General features: G+C 41.1%; 2 protein-coding genes across 21 annotated transcripts in view; one reads left to right on the forward strand and one right to left on the reverse strand.

Annotated features, from left to right (window-relative positions):
- The window catches only part of LOC116041819 (protein BCAP-like), a 128,021-nt gene extending 124,390 nt beyond the window's left edge, over positions 1-3,631 (forward strand). The window contains exon 3 of the mRNA XM_036004770.1: positions 2,852-3,631. Coding sequence (XP_035860663.1) covers positions 2,852-3,083 — 232 coding nt within the window. The 3' untranslated portion in view covers positions 3,084-3,631. The remainder of the gene's footprint in view (positions 1-2,851) is intronic.
- Positions 1-19,471, reverse strand: part of ctnnd2b (catenin (cadherin-associated protein), delta 2b) — a 164,865-nt gene that overhangs the window by 23,410 nt on the left and 121,984 nt on the right. For all 20 annotated transcript variants that reach the window (XM_036004766.1, XM_036004764.1, XM_036004765.1 and 17 more), the window contains one exon: positions 15,679-15,892. In XM_036004766.1, coding sequence (XP_035860659.1) covers positions 15,679-15,892 — 214 coding nt within the window. The remainder of the gene's footprint in view (positions 1-15,678; positions 15,893-19,471) is intronic.

Raw genomic sequence — 19,471 nt, forward strand, 5'->3', positions numbered from 1 at the left:
GAGGAGAGACAGACACAGACAACTCCTGGGCAAAAACATTTGAAATATTTAGTAGGCTTTAGTGAGCAGCTTGATCAAACACACACACAGCAGCACAGACAGTTACTTGACTAACTTACTTTACAGCAGTCTGAAAAGCCTGCTTTCATATGTGTGTTCTCAAAACTAGTACCCTTTTTTCGTGGAAGATATTTTGACATGTTACAGTAGGAAAATAACTGCTATGAATAATAATAAATCTTGTTTTATTTGATCACACCAGCTGTGGTGCTAAACAGGGCCAGCTGAGGCGAGTATAGACTGTAGGCTTCAATCAGCCCGCATCCACACTCCATCTCCATTTTTGGATTAGCCAAAGTACGGGAGTATTGGAGTAGCCAGGCACTGCCAAGATAGTGGCGAGTAATGAATGATAACTGAATTTCATTTAGTTAATTCAGTTTCAGGGTCCTGGTACTGTGCATGCTGTCTGTCACACAATCATTGCTGAAAAACCAACAACAAAAGGAAAGGGCACTGTTTGTTTGAAGTTTGCTTGAAGTTACTTACAAAACACTAAATGTCGATTTAGACCAACTAGTTTTTCATATTTTACCTTTAAGCTGCTTTCAATTGTTCATTGGTTGAACACAGCTCTTCCCCACTTGTAGACAAACAGACTTCAACAATAAAATATGGTAACATAATAGTTGTGGACCACCAGCAGCAGCCACTTTAATGTAAGTGAAACTGAATGACTTTGGCCTGGCCCAGCCTGGCCTGTCAGGTGTCTGCTGCTGAGCCTGGGGCATCTGTCCAGGCGACATCAGAATCAGAAATCAGAATCAGAATCAGAATCAGAAAAAGCTTTATTGCCAAGTACGTTTACACACACAAGGAATTTGTCCTGGTGCTGTAGGTGCATGTCACATTAAAGCAACACGCACAGACACACCGAGTCGCCATATATGCGGCGCCAAAACAACTCTCTCTTAACTCTCGCAGGGAGAATACAGCATCACATGAGGAGAGGAGAGGGAAAAAAAAGCAACTCACAGACTATCCTCATAAAGATAAGAACAGTGTGGGAACAGGAAAAAAACACCTCAGCACATAGGCACACAAACAGTACATTTGCACTGCTGAACAGAACAGAACATAACATAACATAAATGTACAGTTGCACATTTGGCTGCGAAGGCGTTGGACTGGGGAGAGGGTAGGTTGGGGGAGTTTGGCCTGCTGAGAAACGCACAGCCCGGCAGTCCCACTAGTGACCCAGTCCGCAGAATGTTATAGCGAAAACACAGCACGTTGCCATGGTGACACCCTTGAACAGTCCAGAACCGATACGACAATCAGCAGGCAGTGGGGAAGACGGGGGAGGAACCAAGAGCATCTCGCTTGCAGAGCCCCAACAGGGTGACTGTTTGTTCCAAGATACGGCCTTGGCAAGGCCGTTCAGGATAAGGGAGCCGAAAGATTAAATTTGTTTTGTCTACGCGAATGGCTGCTCTAATTTAAACATTCATTCTATTGTCCAACTACACACTGTTCAACTGGTCAATTTTTCTTTCCAAATCCATGACCTTCCTCATGATGGTATCCAAGCCGCGGGTCATTACCATGTTGGTTTCCATCACGCGATTAATAGTTCCAGTTTGCAAACTGATCGCTTTTCCGACAGCTTCAGTCAGGCCAGGCAGCTTCCTTGGGCTTTGGACAGCTACCAAAGTCTTTCCAATTCTTCGATAAACCAGAGCGAAGCATCCTCCAATCAGCAACATTCCAGTTATCAGGGTTCCTGGGACATGCTAGAAAGAAAATTGCTTACAGGGACAGGCATGTAGAGAAGTTAAGGAAAGACCTACACAATATCAAAACTGAACTTTGGGACGAAAAGACCAGAAGGGCCAATGAGAAGACTAAGTCAGAAGAGATAATTGAGCTTCTCACGAAGGAGTCTCAGGAATCTCAGAACAATTTCTCAATATGGACATTGTGCAGCAAGAAAAGAAAACCCTAACCGTGCATTCCGAAAATCAGAAAAAAGAGGCAGAGAAACAGCGTAAGCTCATAGAAAACCTGGAAAGTGAACTGAACAGCTGCAGTGAACTGAAAACCAAACTACAAAATAAGGAAAGAGAGGTCGCCAAGAACGATATGGCCAGAGACATGGAGATTATAAATGTCAGAAATCTGATTAGTGAGTCAGATAGCCAGAAAAGACGGCTAACAATCCAGATTGACAGGACAGAGAAAAAAATCATCATGGAAAATTTCTTCGAGGCTTAGAAGGAAATGGGTTGGATGAACAAAACAATTCGAAAACTGCATAATAAACTGATTCAAAGAGCGCAGAGCTGGTCATGGTAAAGAGGAAATTGGATTCTCTGAGGAACCAGTTGGAAAAAGTGAGGGAGCAGCTGGCAGAAACAAAGATGGCACAGGCGTTTTCTATAGTTTCTGCTGATACGGACCATCAGCTGGCTGAGAACAAATTGGCTGAGATCGCAGCAGAGAAGGAGAAGTTAGAGCATGAGGTGCAGCAGTATAGAGAACAAGCTGTGCAGCAGAAACGGATGCTAAACCTCCAGGATGCTGAGAAGGCCACGCTAGAAGAAACGGTCAGGGAATATGAAGATACAGTCAAGTCTCTCAGACTGAAGAACAAGAGACTTCAGCTTGAGCACGACATCAAAGTCACAATACTGCAGCGGCATTTAGCCATTTCACGCCGAGAGAGAATTAGGTGTAAAATGACAAATCTAAGTTCCTATCTAAAGCTGATGTACAACCAGCAGAGCCAGAAAGAGGAGAACAAAAGGCTGACAGATAAACTGAGGAAGCTCAAGTTGGAGTACAGGTACAGCCACTTGCCCCCTATTTCCAAACTGCCCCTGCAGGACAAATCAAACGACCCGTATGAGTCTGGGCACATATCACGGCACACCCTAGCGCTTGTTCGCTTCCCACTAAATTCCGAGCGTCAGTCAGAGTCTGAAGGCAAGCTGAAGTTCGAACTTCCTCCCATCTCCAATAGTCTCCAGTGCCAAGGAAGACAAATCAGGCCACGTCCGCCACCTAAAAGACCAGCTCTGTAAACATTAGCTAAAGTTCCTTCCAAGGATGGGGAAGTGATGACCCACCCAACACTACCTGTGATAGGCTAGTGTTCATTGCCTTTATCAGTTAGGTTTAGGCATGAGGAGTGAGACTGGTTAGGGCTACACCTTTTAGGGCAGCACTGTGACTCAGTGTCTAGCATCGACCTCTCACAGAAAGGGTCCTGGAGGGTTCAAATCCATCCAACAGGAGCCTTTCTGTGTGGAGTTGGCATGTTTTCCCCATGTGTCTGTTTGGGTTTACTCCGGGTGCTCCGGTTTCCTCCCACAGCCTAAGACATGCAGGTAAGATACTATACTTGGGCAGCTCATGCTCGGTGGGTCGCCCACTAATCGCAGGGTTGGTGGTTTGATCCCCAGCTCCTCCTGCACACGTTAGTGTCCTTAAACTGAACCCCATTTAAAAAATAAACAATTGAGAAAGATATCAAACAGTAGTGATGTTTTATAGTGTACGCCATATATTATAGAATTGTACAGATATTTGCTGAAAATGCATGTGCACGGCGATCACAAGCAGCCGATGTCAATCTGCTAACGAAAGTGATTTTCCCCATTCAATATCTCCATTGATGTTTCAATAAAACTCAAAGGTACAAGACTGTGTACATACACAATCATAGACTTCAATTGTAGCAGCTCACTATAGCCGTTCGGTTTGCAGGTGCTGTAAACATTTCCATGGTAACAGTGAGCTCCACCAATCAGAGACGTCACTGTTACACTTAGGATTGTGGGTGGTGGTACTCCATGACATCGCAAATAAAACATGTTTTTCTTAAAACTTTTTTGATGTTATACGTACTTGTGGCTTCTACAGAAGCATAAACCATCATTTCACTTCTTGTAGCTCGTGGTAAGGCTACTCGGGATGGTTTAGACATTATGGCTAATAATGAAAATCCTTAAGAATACAATTAAGTAAGAGTTTGCACTTCCGGAACCACACTGTTGAGTTCTATGGCAGCCTCTGTGTTGTGTTCATCCCACATTATTATGAAGGTTGAGTTGGCATTAGCTATCTCTCTTTTATGGGTCTAGATATGGTGATGGAAAATGACCAAACTGTCAAAACTCCCATGCAATATCTAGTCCTGTAAACACACCTCACTTTTTACTTTAACTTTAATTTATTGCGACCCAGTGCTGCAGTCATTCATTTAGAAATGAGAATAACTTTAAAAGAGAAGTTGTAAAGGCAGTAAATCACTTACACAAGTTCCACTGCACCTCTCTGCTGCTTTTAATCCTTACCTGAATTCCAGATACAGTGACCAGCCAACCAAGAAAATGAAGTGAGTTTTCTCCTGCCTACCAATTACTGTTCACTCTTTTTGCCCGTCGCCACGAACATACACACATAACTGGCCGATGAATAGACAAAAGATCTCCCTCTCTAGAGACTCACACACACACACACACACACACACACACACATACACATACACACACAAAGAGAGAGAGAGGGTAAGAGGAAAATCATCCTATTTTGCTGCAAACCACTTTTATGTCTTGAGTGGTTTAACACACATATAAACACAAACTCTGATAACCTTGAGGAATGATGTAACACATTATAATTGTCGTCGACCTTCGTCTTCCAAAGTGTCTATGTCCTAATGTATGTACTCACATAATTATATGTGTGCATTTGAGAGTGTACATCTCTAGTCACATCTGCACATATCTACTCTTCTCCTCTATGGTTGTAATTATAGCTGTAATAGAGGTAAAACATCCTATCCTTAGATCTGTGTGTTTGGAATAAGGCGTCCTCTCTTAACTGCCGTGTTGTTCACCCTCGGCTGAACAGCGACTGTGTAATTACAGCTTCTGTTATCTGTTTTTGTGGGTTTGTATGACTTTGTTCTTTTCTGTGTGTGTGTGTGTGTGTGTGTGTGTGTGTGTGTGTGTGTGTGTTTGTGTGCGTGTGCATCTAAGCCACCTCGACAAATCAGTCTTAACTCTGTTAGCCGTTTGGACTCTGTGTGTTTATGCGGGGTGTTAAGGCGGCAGTGTCAGTGTTTGTGGTCAGAAGAAGATTCTAAATAACTAGCTTCTGGCTTCATGACGGTAATTAGCTGGGCCTGTCATGTGTCTTCTCTCTGTCTCATCTTATCTGCTGCTCAAGAGGGCCAAGAAGGCGTCCTGGGTTTTTGATAACCTTGACATTATGATGTGACACGTAATAATTCTAGCTGACCTTGATTTCCACATCTGTGAGTCAACGAATGCTGCTATGAAAGACTTCTCGTACTGTTTTTCCCCAACTGAACAATTAAAGGAACACTGACATTTTGTTAGCTTGTTTGGTGTCTTACCAAAAGTTAAATGAGAAGGTCTACTATTTGTTATCTCTGGGTCTTCAATACGCTGTTAACTTACTCTGGCTAAGCCACAGTCCACTTTGTTAAAGAAGCACCCTACATTAAGTCAGAAAATGTGTTGCAGAAAAGCGTTGTTATACCAACCCTTAACATTTAAATTCTTAGATTAAAAAAATGAATACTGTGCCATAAATACTAGGAGAGAGTCCATTTTTTCTGCATAGATCTTGCATGGATATGTATGTCTGAACAAGGTATCCTCAAACAACGGTTCATATGATATCTTTCAAAAGTCATGCACAATTGTTTTATGTGTTATCCTACGAATCTCATACCCTGGAAATCCAGAGTTCTCGCGAGAGCACAATTAGAATTTGCTCAGCGAGTCACTCTGGCATTCAGTAATGATGCTCATTAACTATGCCCTTGTAGCCAAACTGCACCAATCACATCGGTGTATCTGATATAGGCGGGCCAGAGGCGAGCTAAAGAGATGACGACAACGCTGCGACGTCGAAGTCATTAGTAAACATTGCAAGATGGCTACTGATGAACACCTGTTGTTTGAAACGGCTTTGGCCGCTACAATGAACGAGTTAGAATTGGCTTTTTATCTAAAAGAGGAACAGAAGACAGCGCTCGAATCGTTCCTTTGCATGAAGGATGTTTTTGCTGTTTTGCCGACCAGATACGGCAAGAGTTTAATCTACCAGTTATCTCCGCTGGTAGCTAAGCTCTGGATACGTCACCCCGTGTATTGTTGTGATTGGTCGTAGTGTTATCTAATTGCGTGCAGTGAGATTTTCAATGCTTGGTGCCGCCCCTCGAGTAGGGCCATTTTCATTACTCATTGCCAGACCCTTAATCATTCGGATTTGGGTCTGGATTTCCAGGCTACGAATCTCAAGCAACACGAGCAATAAGTGCGCCTGCACAAGCCCCTGCAGTGCAGAACCTGTTTAGGCAACAGAACTACTTGGTTAGGTTTAGGAAAAGATCGGGAGGTTGGGGTAAAATACGTTTGGTTGTTACGTAACTTACACAAGCATCGTTAGCCATTGTTATGAGACTGTCACATATTAGCTATGTCCTGTAAACATGCTAACATTACTCTGACTTTTCTAATTTGTTTAAATCTGCACAATCAGAAACAAATGCAATGAACAAAATGAATGCCTTTTGCAATCAAATAATATGATTAACATTTTTGTTGTTTTCAGTGGTCCCCAGAGTAAACTTGCTCTGAGGAAACTAAAATATGTATATAATTAACCAGCACAATTCATGTAATAATAATAATAATAATAATAATAATAATAATAATGTAATCTCCTACGGAGGAGAATGTGCATATTATGCATACATTTTACAAGTCAATACACTGTGGTTTAGTAAGTAAGTAATAACCATATGTTAAATTTGGCAAAATGTAATGCATGACATATGATGTCATGCTGCAGCTGCAAGAAAAGGATGATTTTTTTTATCATCGTGAGTAAAGTCAGCTGTTTGCCAGAGTCACTTCTTGCTGTGCAGAGAATGACATCATCTCCCTGAGCTGAAAGGCAGCAGGATTTTATCTTTGATCTGAAACACACGCTCGCAAGCGCGCACACATGCACGCACATGCACACGCACGCACACACACACACACACACACACACACACACACACACACACACACACACACACACACACACACACATAACCATGAGTGAATGACAGATGAAGGAGGTTAATTGCCTCAGCCTTGAGTTGCAGCAGTTATATTGAGGAAGAGGAAATTAATATGTTGCCTGTCTCTCTTTGTCTCTGAAGCCATTTCACATCTCTCATTGGCACTGTATCGTCATTCCCCTGTCATATTTCTCTCCTCTGCAACATATCTTCGTTCGCCTCTTGATCTCTTTTTTATTTATTCTCCTGATGTATTTTTGTGGACTCCTGTCCCTGTGTGAACCACCTTGTTTATATGAGACTTTTAGAAAGAGGTTGTTTGTTTGTTTGTTTTTCCCCAATTTGGACTTCACCCACTCCAAAGGCATTAAAGTTAAGTGTGTACTAGTTGGGAGTAAATAAAAAATATAAAAAGTCACAAGAGGGTTTTTGTCCACAAACTGCAGGTCACTAAAAAAACTGACTTTTTCTGAAACTTCTTCCAGGGTGAAGAGGTTCAGAAACTTTTTAGTGTTGACGTGTAGACTTAGGCATCACAAATGAGGCAACATTTCATTCAATGGCGGACGTGACCAAGTACATTTTTGTTGTTGTAAAATATCAAAAATGCTTTAGTATTTTAAGGCCTGTTACATATTCCTATAATATTTCTGCAGGGGCTTTACAGTGACTTTAAAGTGCTCACATTATGCTCATTTTCAGGTTTATAATTGTATTTAGAGGTTATATCAGAATAGGTTTACATGGTTTAATTTTCAAAAAACACCATATTGTTGTTGTACTGCACATTGCTGCAGCTCCTCTTTTCACCCTGTGTGTTGAGCTCTCTGTTTTAGCTACAGAGTGAGACATCTCACTTCTATTCCATCTTTGTTGGGAGTCGCACATGCGCAGTACCTAGGTAAGGACTACTAGCCAGTCAGAATCAGAGTATAAGGGAGTGCCATGCTAGCAGCTAGGCGAGCATTATAATTGTTATTATATTACAAAGTGACGCACGTTCATCACGGAAGTAAAGGCTACAATAGAGCTGTTTGGAGCAGTTTGTGAACAGTGTTTTCTGTTGGAGATGGTAAGTCCCTTTGTGGCGGACGTTGGGCTTTTTCACTTATTACCATATTATATGCACAAAAAAGATATATAACACGGGAAAGGGAAAATGCCAAAAAGCATAATATGAGCACTTTAATGTGTTCTAAATTCTACCAACTCTGTGTGCTATCTTAAATTCTTAAAAAAAGGGGGGGGGGATGTCAATTGGATGTCTGTTACATGCAAAATCATTCCACATTGCAACTACTGACATTATACACAACTAATAGCACCCTATACCTCCAGCAGCACTTTTGATATTGTGTCAAGCATCTGAGAGGAAAAGCTTAATTTGGTAGCTATCAATTTCTGCACACATGTATTGTCCTCAAACTAGAAGCCCAGGCATAAGCTTTACTCTGTTTTCATAGTGAGGTGAACATTGATCACTGTTAATTACTTGGCACACACAGGCCTACAGCTTTGTGTTAATGAGCCTCGGCCATAGCGTGGAATTGTGTTTACTCAGTTTGGGTCCTTTAACGTCATTGTCATTCAAAACAGGACACAGTGTATCTAAGCAGTATACTCTCAATCGCATCAAGGTCAACCAGATTTGGTTTGCAAAGGAATAAAAAAGCTCTATACCTGTACTTATTTTTTGTGGGGGATTTATTTGGGCTTTTTGGCCTTTATTTGACAGATGACACTGTTCGAGTCCGAGGGGAAACAAGGGGGGAGAGAGAGGTATGACATGCAAAAATGATCCCAAAGCTGGAATTGAACCCCGGACGTTGCGGTTTTTTGGCAAGCACTGTGTTATGTGTTAATTCATTCAGACATCATATCATATCTGTTTTTATCTAGTGTTGTAAAGCAGAAAGAAAAGACAGCTCGGCAGACACACTGATAAACTAAGGTAATACATTTGGACATAATCACTTGTGATGAGTTTCAATCTGGTGTTAACATTGTATTTACCTGCAATTATGAAACAGGTTGAGCCTTAAAACCTTTTACTGGTAAACTACATTAAAATGATGTTTGACTGAACTAAAAAGAAAGTTAATGAGCACAGTATTAAGAAAATACAGCTGCTGCATGTTTGTATGTAGCTTTTTTGTATGTTGATGCCCAAATACACATATTTTTGTGTTATTTTCCCTTTATTCTTTTTGTTTCTTTGTTTATTGGCTTAATACATTTCTATTATAAAGATATAGGCTATTATCAGTTTTTACATAGTTCATGGTTGTACTATATGTAGCACTATGTGTGCGAGTGCTGTTGTTTTTAACCAAAACAATAATTCACAAGAGAGATGGTACACAAAATGTGCTGGATGACTTTGTAACACAAATCCTAAACTGTTTTAATTTTGTAAAAAAAAAAAACTTTTAATCTGCGTTTTCCTTACTCTTTCGAGATGTCGCTTTCCATATTTTTGCTTAGCCTAAGATGAGCATTGTGACAGGATTGCATCCAGACTGCGGAGGGTTCCCATCACAGTGTGACAACAACTTCTACATCTGCTTCTGAAGAGCTGACACCAATGTGAGCAACTCAGACCTGTCACTTACGATGATGTGTGCTGCTGTGACTTGATACAAAAGTTGCATTGTAATGACAAGTGGAACCACAGCTACTGACGACATGCAGATTTTTGAAAGGGAATAAAGATATTAAAGAAAGCACAGCGCTCTGTGAGTCAGAGAGGGGAAGATTGCATAGTGTGTTGGCATTTCATGTTTTTTTTTTGAGGATAGTAATTGCTCGTTTTGGAATCTTAATGCATTTTTAAACTAATTAATCAATACAGTACCTCATAAATCAGTTACTAGTTCAATCAATTATCAATAACTGTAGATAAATGCTGAGACACACAACAAAGTGAGCTGTAAGTGAGCTACATGCTCACTGCAAAAAGAACATTTTCACGTTGTTGCTTTGTAAAGCAATAGTGTTGCAACCTATATTCAGATCTTGAAAGCTTTTACACTCTAAATGTCAAATAGAGCTTTCCAGGAAAATTCTGCAACAGAATCGGGTTTTCAGTTGTTTAATTTCATATTTGTGTATGAACATCACGTCAGGTCTGACCTGTGGTCTCAACAGCTTTTACATACTGTACAAAACATGCAGACTGGGGACATTGACTATATTTACATGCACACTAATATTAAACTCCGAATATGACAATATTCCAAATTTGATACGTGTCATGTAAACAGCATATTCTGTTTGGATATTCAGAATTAGGCATTATTTTGAATGTAGCATTTTCAGATTAGGCGTGGGATATGCCAGTATTATTTAGGTTTTAGGAGCATTCTTTGGACATGTACAGGACATTAGGAATATGCGACAGGTGTTTAGATATGTGAAAATATCGCAAGATCGACCTTTTCAAGAAGGCTGTTGAAGGAATAAAAGAGGGAGGCTGTGTTGTCACGGTCAAACAAGTCCGCCATTGGTGGAAAACTGGAAAAACCCTATTTTGACGGCTGCATGTAAACGGGTATATAGTATCAGATCTGCTGTATGCTGCAGAGGTAGAGCTAATATCTGTTCTTTTAAAACAGCTTCATTCCCTTCAAATAATCATCTTTAGTTCTGAACAGGGAAGAAAAAAGAGAGAGAGCAATTGTAAACCAAAAAGAGGGAGAGAGACTGAAGAGCAGAGGGCAACAACCTTGTTTGTTACTTTTTGTGCCATCAAGCAAACTGTAGCACGAGAAAGAAAGAGAGAGAGAGAGAGAGAGAGAGAGAGAGAGAGAGAGAGAGAGAGAGAGAGAGAGAGAGTGTGTGTGTGTGTGTGTGTGTGTGTGTGTGTGCATGTGCGTGTGTGTGTGTGTGTGTGTGCATGTGTTACTGAATCTGTAGCTAGCAAGGCAGGCAGCTTGATTTCCTACTGTGATCCTGATTCAAAATGCTCACCAGAGGGAGAGAGAGAGTCAGAGAGGGTAGGCGATAGAGATGAGTGAAAAAGAGAAGAAAGGCAAAGAGGACAGGAGACCGACAGGAAGAGAAGGGAAGACCAATTACGAAAACCCAACCATAGTGGGGATGAGAGAGAGAGTGAGAGAGGCTGAGAAACAGGGAGAGAGTTAGTTCCTCTGGGTCTTTGAGAGAGAGAGAGAGAGAGAGAGAGAGAGAGAGGAGAGCACGATCTGTCCGCGTCCGGCTGGTCGTTCAGCTGATTAATTTGTGACAGGAGGGATTTCTGTGCTCCGTGCCTTGAATTGCTGTTCTAATATATATGGTAATCTTCTTTAAGACTCTAGCAGCATACAAAAAACCTTGTATTTCCATCTTTGCTAAGCCTAAACTACAACTCACCACTCACTACTCACTACACTCATATAAACATACATAAAGCACATACATGCGCAGAGCACGCGTGGGTCATACTGTACTCCACACCAAATGTTATTGTATGTGGGAAATGTGAGGATACTTCTCAATTTTACTTTCCTGATAAGGTTTCCCCGAGCTCACTTTGGTTTGTAAGTATTCATGATTGTCTCATATTACCACCAATACTTTTTGAAATGTTTGTCACTCAGAACAATCTGATGTCACCCTGATGTGAAGTACTACTGTAAATAATTAGGGGAGTGCATAAAGGCTCAAGGGCAGCCTATGTGGGACACAGGGACAGTTTGGTTTACAAGAGCTCGCAAGATGGCACATAAGCAGTGACGTCTCTGGCATGGAAAGCCTGGTGGGGCACAATAAACTCTGTATGGGCAGAATCCAACTCATCAATAAAACTACACACAAACCTACTTGCTCAATGAATCCAAACGCACCTTGTACATGAAATCACAATTGCACATATTAACGTAACGCGGTTACAATGCACTAAATGTAACTTTTAATAAATTGTCAACTTGATTCATATTGCTTCGCTATATTTGGCTTGCTATTAGTAGTAGCTAACAAAAGAACATAACTGACAGTTGTGCTAGCTAGTAGCTGGCTACCAATGCCCATACCACATACATTAAGTTTCAAAAACGTCTTGACGTAGGTCGTTCTATTATGTTTTATTGGCTATGGGGCCAACTTGTTCTTGCCCCACAGCTCATTATTGAAAGCGCATTGAACATATGCACAATGTTTTCATCTGCTCATTTGATTAATGAATGCTAAGGGGCCAGCTCCATGCATATGCCATATGCCCAATGTTACGAAGAATATACATATAAATGATATATTAATTAGTTACATTGAATTATTGATCATGTTGTGCACTGCTCCCCAGCGCCATCTAGTGGGGCATGGCCAGTCTGTGTCCGTGAATGCGCTGTATCCATAGAATTCCGCATTAAATACCTTGATTGATGGACTTTGGCTGAGAAGAGGCGTCCATATTTGTTTGCTTATTCAGAAAATTCTGTGTTCTTCAATTGTAATTACAACTTGGATGTCAGAAACCAACCCTATTGTCAGACAAGAACATCATTATTGGATGCTTCTGCCAATACCCAGTGTGTTCAATGACAACATTTTGTTTTTTACATCCAATGCTAATGTTTTTAAAATGATCGCTTCCTACAGTACCTGGGCATGGCAACTATGTTATGCTAGGGAGTGATTGTGGTTGTGGCACATAAACTTTGGTCAAAGTATGGTTAGGGTTAGACAACTAAAACACTTGATCAGGAAAAGCTCACGTCATGATGAGTAAAAAGCCCAATGTTAATTGCATGTTTGTATTTGGACACAAACTCTGAATGGGCGCTCAACGTTGGTTTTGGATGTAAATCCTGAGGTAGTAATTCCTACAGGGCTGCACAAACTGGTAATTATGATAACTCCTATAACAAATGAATGTTGGATGAGTCCTCTAAAGCTAGAAACACATTTTAAGATTAGCAAAACCTACAGAAACCACAACAAATTATTTTGTCTTGATACTCAGAAAGTCGGTACAACACACTGGATGACAGGACACAGGCTACGATTAGAGATGTGTCAGGCAACCCCTAGTCTATATCCACGACATTCCACTTCCTGGGATTGTTCCGTTGTCACCATACATATTTTGGCGTATGTCCTTCTTTTCAGCCGGATGTCCGTTACCTTACGCTTTCTTTGTTTTGGAAACTCCAGTCGATTTATGAGGACTATGGTTAACTGCTCCTCAGATCTCTGCAGGGTAAATCCAGACAGCTAGCTAGGCTACAGGTATCTGTCCCATCTGAGACTTCTGTTGCACGACTAAAACAACTTTTGAACGTACACGTGTTCCACCAAAATAAGATTGCAGCGGCACCGTGGCTCCGTGCGACGCTTAGCACCACCCATGGCGATTATGATTGGTTTAAAGAAATGCCAATAAACCAGAGCACGTTTCTCTCCCATCCCAGAATGCTGTGTGGACTAGCCAGACCCTCCTTCGCAGCGCTGTGGAGGAAGGTCTGGCAATGCAAGACTAGGAAACCCCCAAAATCCTGTAATAACATCACATTTTGCATTCCGTACCAAAACAGAAACGGTCAGTTTGTATTGCAAAGGAACATAAATAGTGGATATACGCTTCATTTGGATGAGATAATGGATGAAGGAATGAGGGGATGAAGGACTTTAGGGAGGCCTGGAGAACAGTGAACTTCATAAAAATGAGATTATCTCTAATAATCTGTGGCTCTGCACTGAAACCCAATGAATGGGATTATAAAATAACTCACTTAGTAGACCATGCAACTTGACCTTCTCCTCATTGTTTGGATTTGTTTGGTCCCAATTCATGACGAAAAATCTAAAATGTTTATTTTAAATAGATTGAAAAACTATTCCTCAAGGTCCACTTGCAGCTTTTTAACTGCATTAAATGTTCATCTCGCAGATTGTCTGGTTGTCATGGAGATACATTGTTAACATGCATTTTCAGAAGAGGTTAAAATGTCATCCATCTAATTTGTATGACTTTTAGGACTTCCTGTCCGTAGATAAGAAGTAACTGAGCTTGCATGTCAACAGATCCATCAGTGAACTCCATCTGTTGATGAAGAACTTTCTAGTTTCCATGGTAACAAATTCATTTTTGAACTTGAATGTTTAAAATGATTAAACAGTTTACATTGTATGGTTTTATCTACAGATTGTCAGCACCAACTGGCCCAGAATGGAACAGACTTGGCCCAACTTGGTCTGATCAGTACTGATGCCAAATCATAATTGGCCCTACATTCATACTGATCCCACCTAGAGTTAGTATATGTAGGGTCTCCAAGCTTCACTTTTTTTCCTCACATCACCCTAAAACACAACTGTTTTAGAAAGCAGAAATAACTAAAATCTTGCTTTCTGACATGTCTTGAAATATCCTGCTCCTGACAGGCCTACAGCAGAGATGTCTTCATGAGCGTGGGTGCTGGTAAGAGAAATCCATTTTTCTCATTTGGCTACAGGATTGAAATAAACCCCCAGAGGATTCTGGATGTAGATCAGTTTGAAAAGTGGTTCCGCTTTTAGCTCTGTCGTCTCTCCATTCCCCTCCAGAGGTAAAAGTCCTTTTGCCGTGGCCATCAGTGTGAATGCCAATTAGAAAGGGATTGGCAGGATATATAAAGTAAAAGCTGTAAAAAAAAAACACTGGTAGGGGCACTACTAGTAATCCTTTAATCCCTTTGGTTGGGAGTTTACAACCAAGACCTCAGTGGGTTTAAAACCTCAAATTAATCAATCCTGGATGCACTTGTTTACAATGTGGATGATATTTGTGTTAACTGACAGAGAATACAAACCTGCTGTGTGTGTGTGTGTGTGTGTGTGTGTGTGTGTGTGTGTGTGTGTGCACAGTGCAGTGCAGTGTTTTATAGCCAAATATTCACATATTTAGTGAATGTTCCTTATATGAGTGTGTGTAGTTGTACATGACAGGCAACATATGTATCCATATGTGAGTATGTAAGAAGAATGTAGGTCATTAGTTAAAAGTCCCCTTAATAACTGCATCTCTTATGTTCTCTGTAATTATTATCAAATGATATAGTTCTTGCCAGGAAACTTCCTAGGAAATTATTAAGAAATTACAGATATTTCAGAAATTTCTAGATGCTGTTTTAGGGATCTTTGTTGAGGAAATACTAAATCCTTTGTTTATTCATTTATTTTGTTGGCTTTAAGTTTCATTCATTGTTAAATACGTTGAGTTTGAAAATACTACAATCTCCCTAAAAGATTTGGAAAAAGATTCAAAGTGTATACTGTAGTCCTCAATACAGCCCTTAGAGTATGTGTGTTATAACACTGCCATTTTATCATGAGAAGTAATTGTTAGAAACTTCTGCACCTGAAAAGGTAATTTCAAGGCTGGACTTTTAGTATTACCAGCTGCATGATAGTGTTAATGCAGGAAAAGGTGTCTTTGTTTGAGTGCATATGAACATCTTCAGTACGTGAACACACAGGTGCACACAGACACACAAGCAAACACGTTTGAAAAAATCCTGGTTCCCTGATAGTGTGATCTTAATCCCTGCTGCACATTCAGTAACATCAAAGCATTTGTAAATTGTGGTTTTTACCTGTGAGCAACTCTCGGATCTCCACATCCGTGGTCTTCCGGAGCAGTCGCACCAGAGCTGGTATGCCTCCGCAGTTCTTCAGGGCAATCTTGTTGTCGTCGTTGGCCTTGCCGTACACCAGGTTCCTCAGGGCTCCGCAGGCGCTGCGGTGCACATCAGTCATCCGGTGGTCCAACAAGTCCACCAGCAGCTGGATGCCACCCTGCCGCCGGATCTGAAGACAGAAGAGGCAGGACGGAATCAGGGGGACAGCAGTGTGAAATTCATGAATAATAGAGGTGTTTCCATGCATTTATGCCAATTTCCCCTACAGTATAACAATACATGTTTGTGTCTAAACCACCTGTTTCAAATGTTATCAGCTGATGAAATGTTGGCTAGTTGGCCGTTATCATCTATTGCTATGCTGGATAACATATCAGATGCTCAGAGCAACTGTTCGACCCAGACAGTAAAAGAATGGACACAGCAACGCCTTAGACTTCGACGGAAACCAGTGAAGTGAATTAGAGGCACTTTTCCGGTGATGGCTGAGCGTACTGCGCAGCCTCAAACTGAGCTTGACGATGTAGATGTGACATGAGCAACCTGTCTAAAAAGTTGTAAATCTTCTGGTAGCTGTGCCAAGAGAAATGTCAATCATTCCGAATCTTGCAGAGACGGAGAAAGTAGGTATATGTAAGGAGATAACATAGGCACAGGCTAATTATTGCTAACTAAAATGCAAGTTAACATTAGTAATTAAACTTAAACAGCTAATGTGAGTCGAAACTGCCTGTGAGCTTCTCCTGACTATACTGTAATTTCTCTACAGTGCGACAAAAAGTTGCGTGGTTATGACACAATCGTTAGCCTATTTTTTACAAAAACTGCTGCTACGGGGCCATAACGTGAAATACAAGGTAATGGAGCCTTTTATACATTGTCGTGTTTCTTTAGAAATAAACAATGGACAAATCGAGTCTTTAAACGCTTCAGATGTAAAGTTATTCGCTGTCAAATTGACGCCAAAATGAATGGGAGTCAATGGAATGCTAACAGCAGGTGATGACTTGTTAGCCTAACAGTCTCCCCATAGGAGGTACGCTTTCCGGATGCTCGCTTACCCCCTTGGTTCGACCTCGGCGCTGTAAGATGACATAGTATGAAGAGCCACAATGGTCAGGAGAAGTATAAAGAGCGAACGTCCACATACAGAGGGCGTCATGCATGGGTCAAACCCACACCAGACTTTCACTTGGGAGAACGGTGTTTGTGTGCCACAAACGTAAGTATTTTATCCCAAACCCTGACTTTTTCCCTAAACCTTACCAAGTAGTTTTGTCGCCTAAGCATAACCAAGTAATGTTAGTTTTGTTAAATTCACAATGGGACTCTAAAGCGCTAAAAAGTGAATAACGATAACAGCTTCTGAACCTACTAGTAGGTGTAGCAGGCCCCTTCGAACCCATATCCAGGATGATAACCACTCATAACGCCCATTCAATGGAGTGATAACATTCGAAACAGGTGTCTAAACAATATCGGAAGATATTAGGCCTTGTTCACATCAACAAAAAAAAATCATGTTATCATGTAAATATTAGTTTCTACTTTTTAACATTTGGAAATAAACAGTGCACATTGGCTACTGTGGCACTTATGCAAGATTTATTTAAATGCCAGCCACTGCACTTTGTGTCCCATCACCCCTCTAAGTGTCGGCAGCCCTCCCTGCTTTCTGCCGTCTAGACAAAGAAAAAAATCTAGGGCAGACTGCCTGCTGTCTATAAACACAAGAGAAATTTTAGTGAAGGCGATTGCATGGAGGCAAGGCAGTTGTGCTTGAACATTGTGTATTTTGTGCTCCAGATAAAGGTAGCATTAAAGGGCAACTATTATAAAGCATTTTCAGGATTATACTTGTATTTTGTGTTTGTACTAAAACATGTTTACATGCTTTAATGTTAAAAAAAAAAAAACACTTTATTTTTTCTCATACTGCTCATGGCTGCTGCACCTGTATTCACCCTCTGTATGAGATGCTCTGTAAGGAGCGCCTGTCTCTTTAAGCCCTCCTCCCGAAAAAGCCCAGTCTGCTTTGATTGGCCAGCATACTTCCTGGAAACTCCGGAGCCTCCACTCCGCGTTTCACTCAAGGGAGTAAGCTTCTCCTCCTTACTGTCTCATAGTAGAGGAATAATGCCGTGTTCTATTTACCACGGAACTCGTTTTTTTACGAGGTCAAAGTCATAAACACGCCCCCTGACCTCGTACAACCTCGCAGTAGCGCGAGTTCAAAATCCAACATGGCTGCCCCCTGTATCAACAGTTGTGAAAGCTGCAGTAACATAAAGTTATAAGCACTTATGTCTTATTTGTGTCTCACTAAATCAGTCGTTCACACAGGCATGTCCAACTTCTATCTGTGGACATGTTGTTACGTTGTTTGCATTCACAAAAAATGGCGTAATGCGTTGTTATCAACTGGTTGCTAACAATAGCAACCGGGCTCGAGCTAATGAAAACAATGAAAATCCAACTTTTAAATAGAACGCATTCAACTCGGGTATGACGTCATTCCCAGTTGCGGCTTCCGAGTTCCGAGGTAAATAGAACGCGGCATTACTGTATAATACAGGAGAAGTGCGCAGGCAGTTTCGTCTCACATTAGCTGTTTAAATGTAATTACCAATGTTAACTAGCATTTTAGTTAGCAATAATTAGCCTGTGCCTATGTTATCTCCTTACATATACCTACGCTCCCTGTCTCTGCAATATTCGGAATGATTGAGATTTCTCTTGGCACAGCTACCAGAAGACTTACAACTTTCAGACAGGTTGCTCACGTCACATTTACGTTGTCTCTCTCAGTTGGAGGCTGCGCAGTAACGCTCGGCGCTCAATGGAAAAGTGCTTCTAATGGCCTTCACTGGTCTCCGTCCAGAGCAACGGGATCTGTTGGTCCATTCTTATATACTGTCTATGGTTTCACTAGTTGAAGCTGGAGCTACTGCAACAGAGTATATAGCAGGACTTTGTACCATGAAAAATCACCAATAAAAGCTTCTAAAACAAATATAACACAACCAGAGATGTCCCAGCTGTAAAGTGACCGGAATTTGGGGAGAAATGACCAGAATTGGCCAAGATAACAGCTATGTCACGTTGGCATGTAGCTGCTTAATAGTTAGCAGTATGCTAACGTTAGATTGTAGTGGAACAATAAAGGCTTCTGAATCAAACACTACCTAACATCACAACAGAATAAATCAAGCACACAATAACACAGCCTTACAGTGCATCCAGTGCTCGGAGACTGAACAGGCAGTAGGCCACATATCCCTCAGCCTCCCATCTATTATTTCACCAGTTAGGCATCTCTCTCAAGGGCAAAAAACAATCTGACCTGTAGGTTGTAGTCTTAGCAGCCCTGCTCTAAATACTACCACACTTCATTCTTCAACACAATTTCAACATCAGTCATCTTTCTCATCCGTCTCTCTCTCAATCTATCCTTAATGCCTGTTGGCTGATTGCTGTTTGAAGAACTTTGTTTGCCCTCAAATCCATCGTCTCCATGGGGATTAATAAAGTGGAAATGAGATGAATGGAGTTGACATTGAAGAGACAAATGGGACGGTTTTCTCAGAGACGAGTGATGACTGCTCTAAAGGACAGAAGGATAGACTGCAGGAACAGGGCTGTACTCAGAGTTGGGTTAAGTATACTTAATGAGGAGTTAATAACATCAAATATATAGTTTGGTGGAGCTCAGACAGCTGCACACGGGGGGGACAAATGCTGCATTCAT

The sequence above is a fragment of the Sander lucioperca genome, chromosome 9 (genome assembly GCF_008315115.2).
Source record: "Sander lucioperca isolate FBNREF2018 chromosome 9, SLUC_FBN_1.2, whole genome shotgun sequence".
Lineage (NCBI taxonomy): Eukaryota > Metazoa > Chordata > Actinopteri > Perciformes > Percidae > Sander > Sander lucioperca.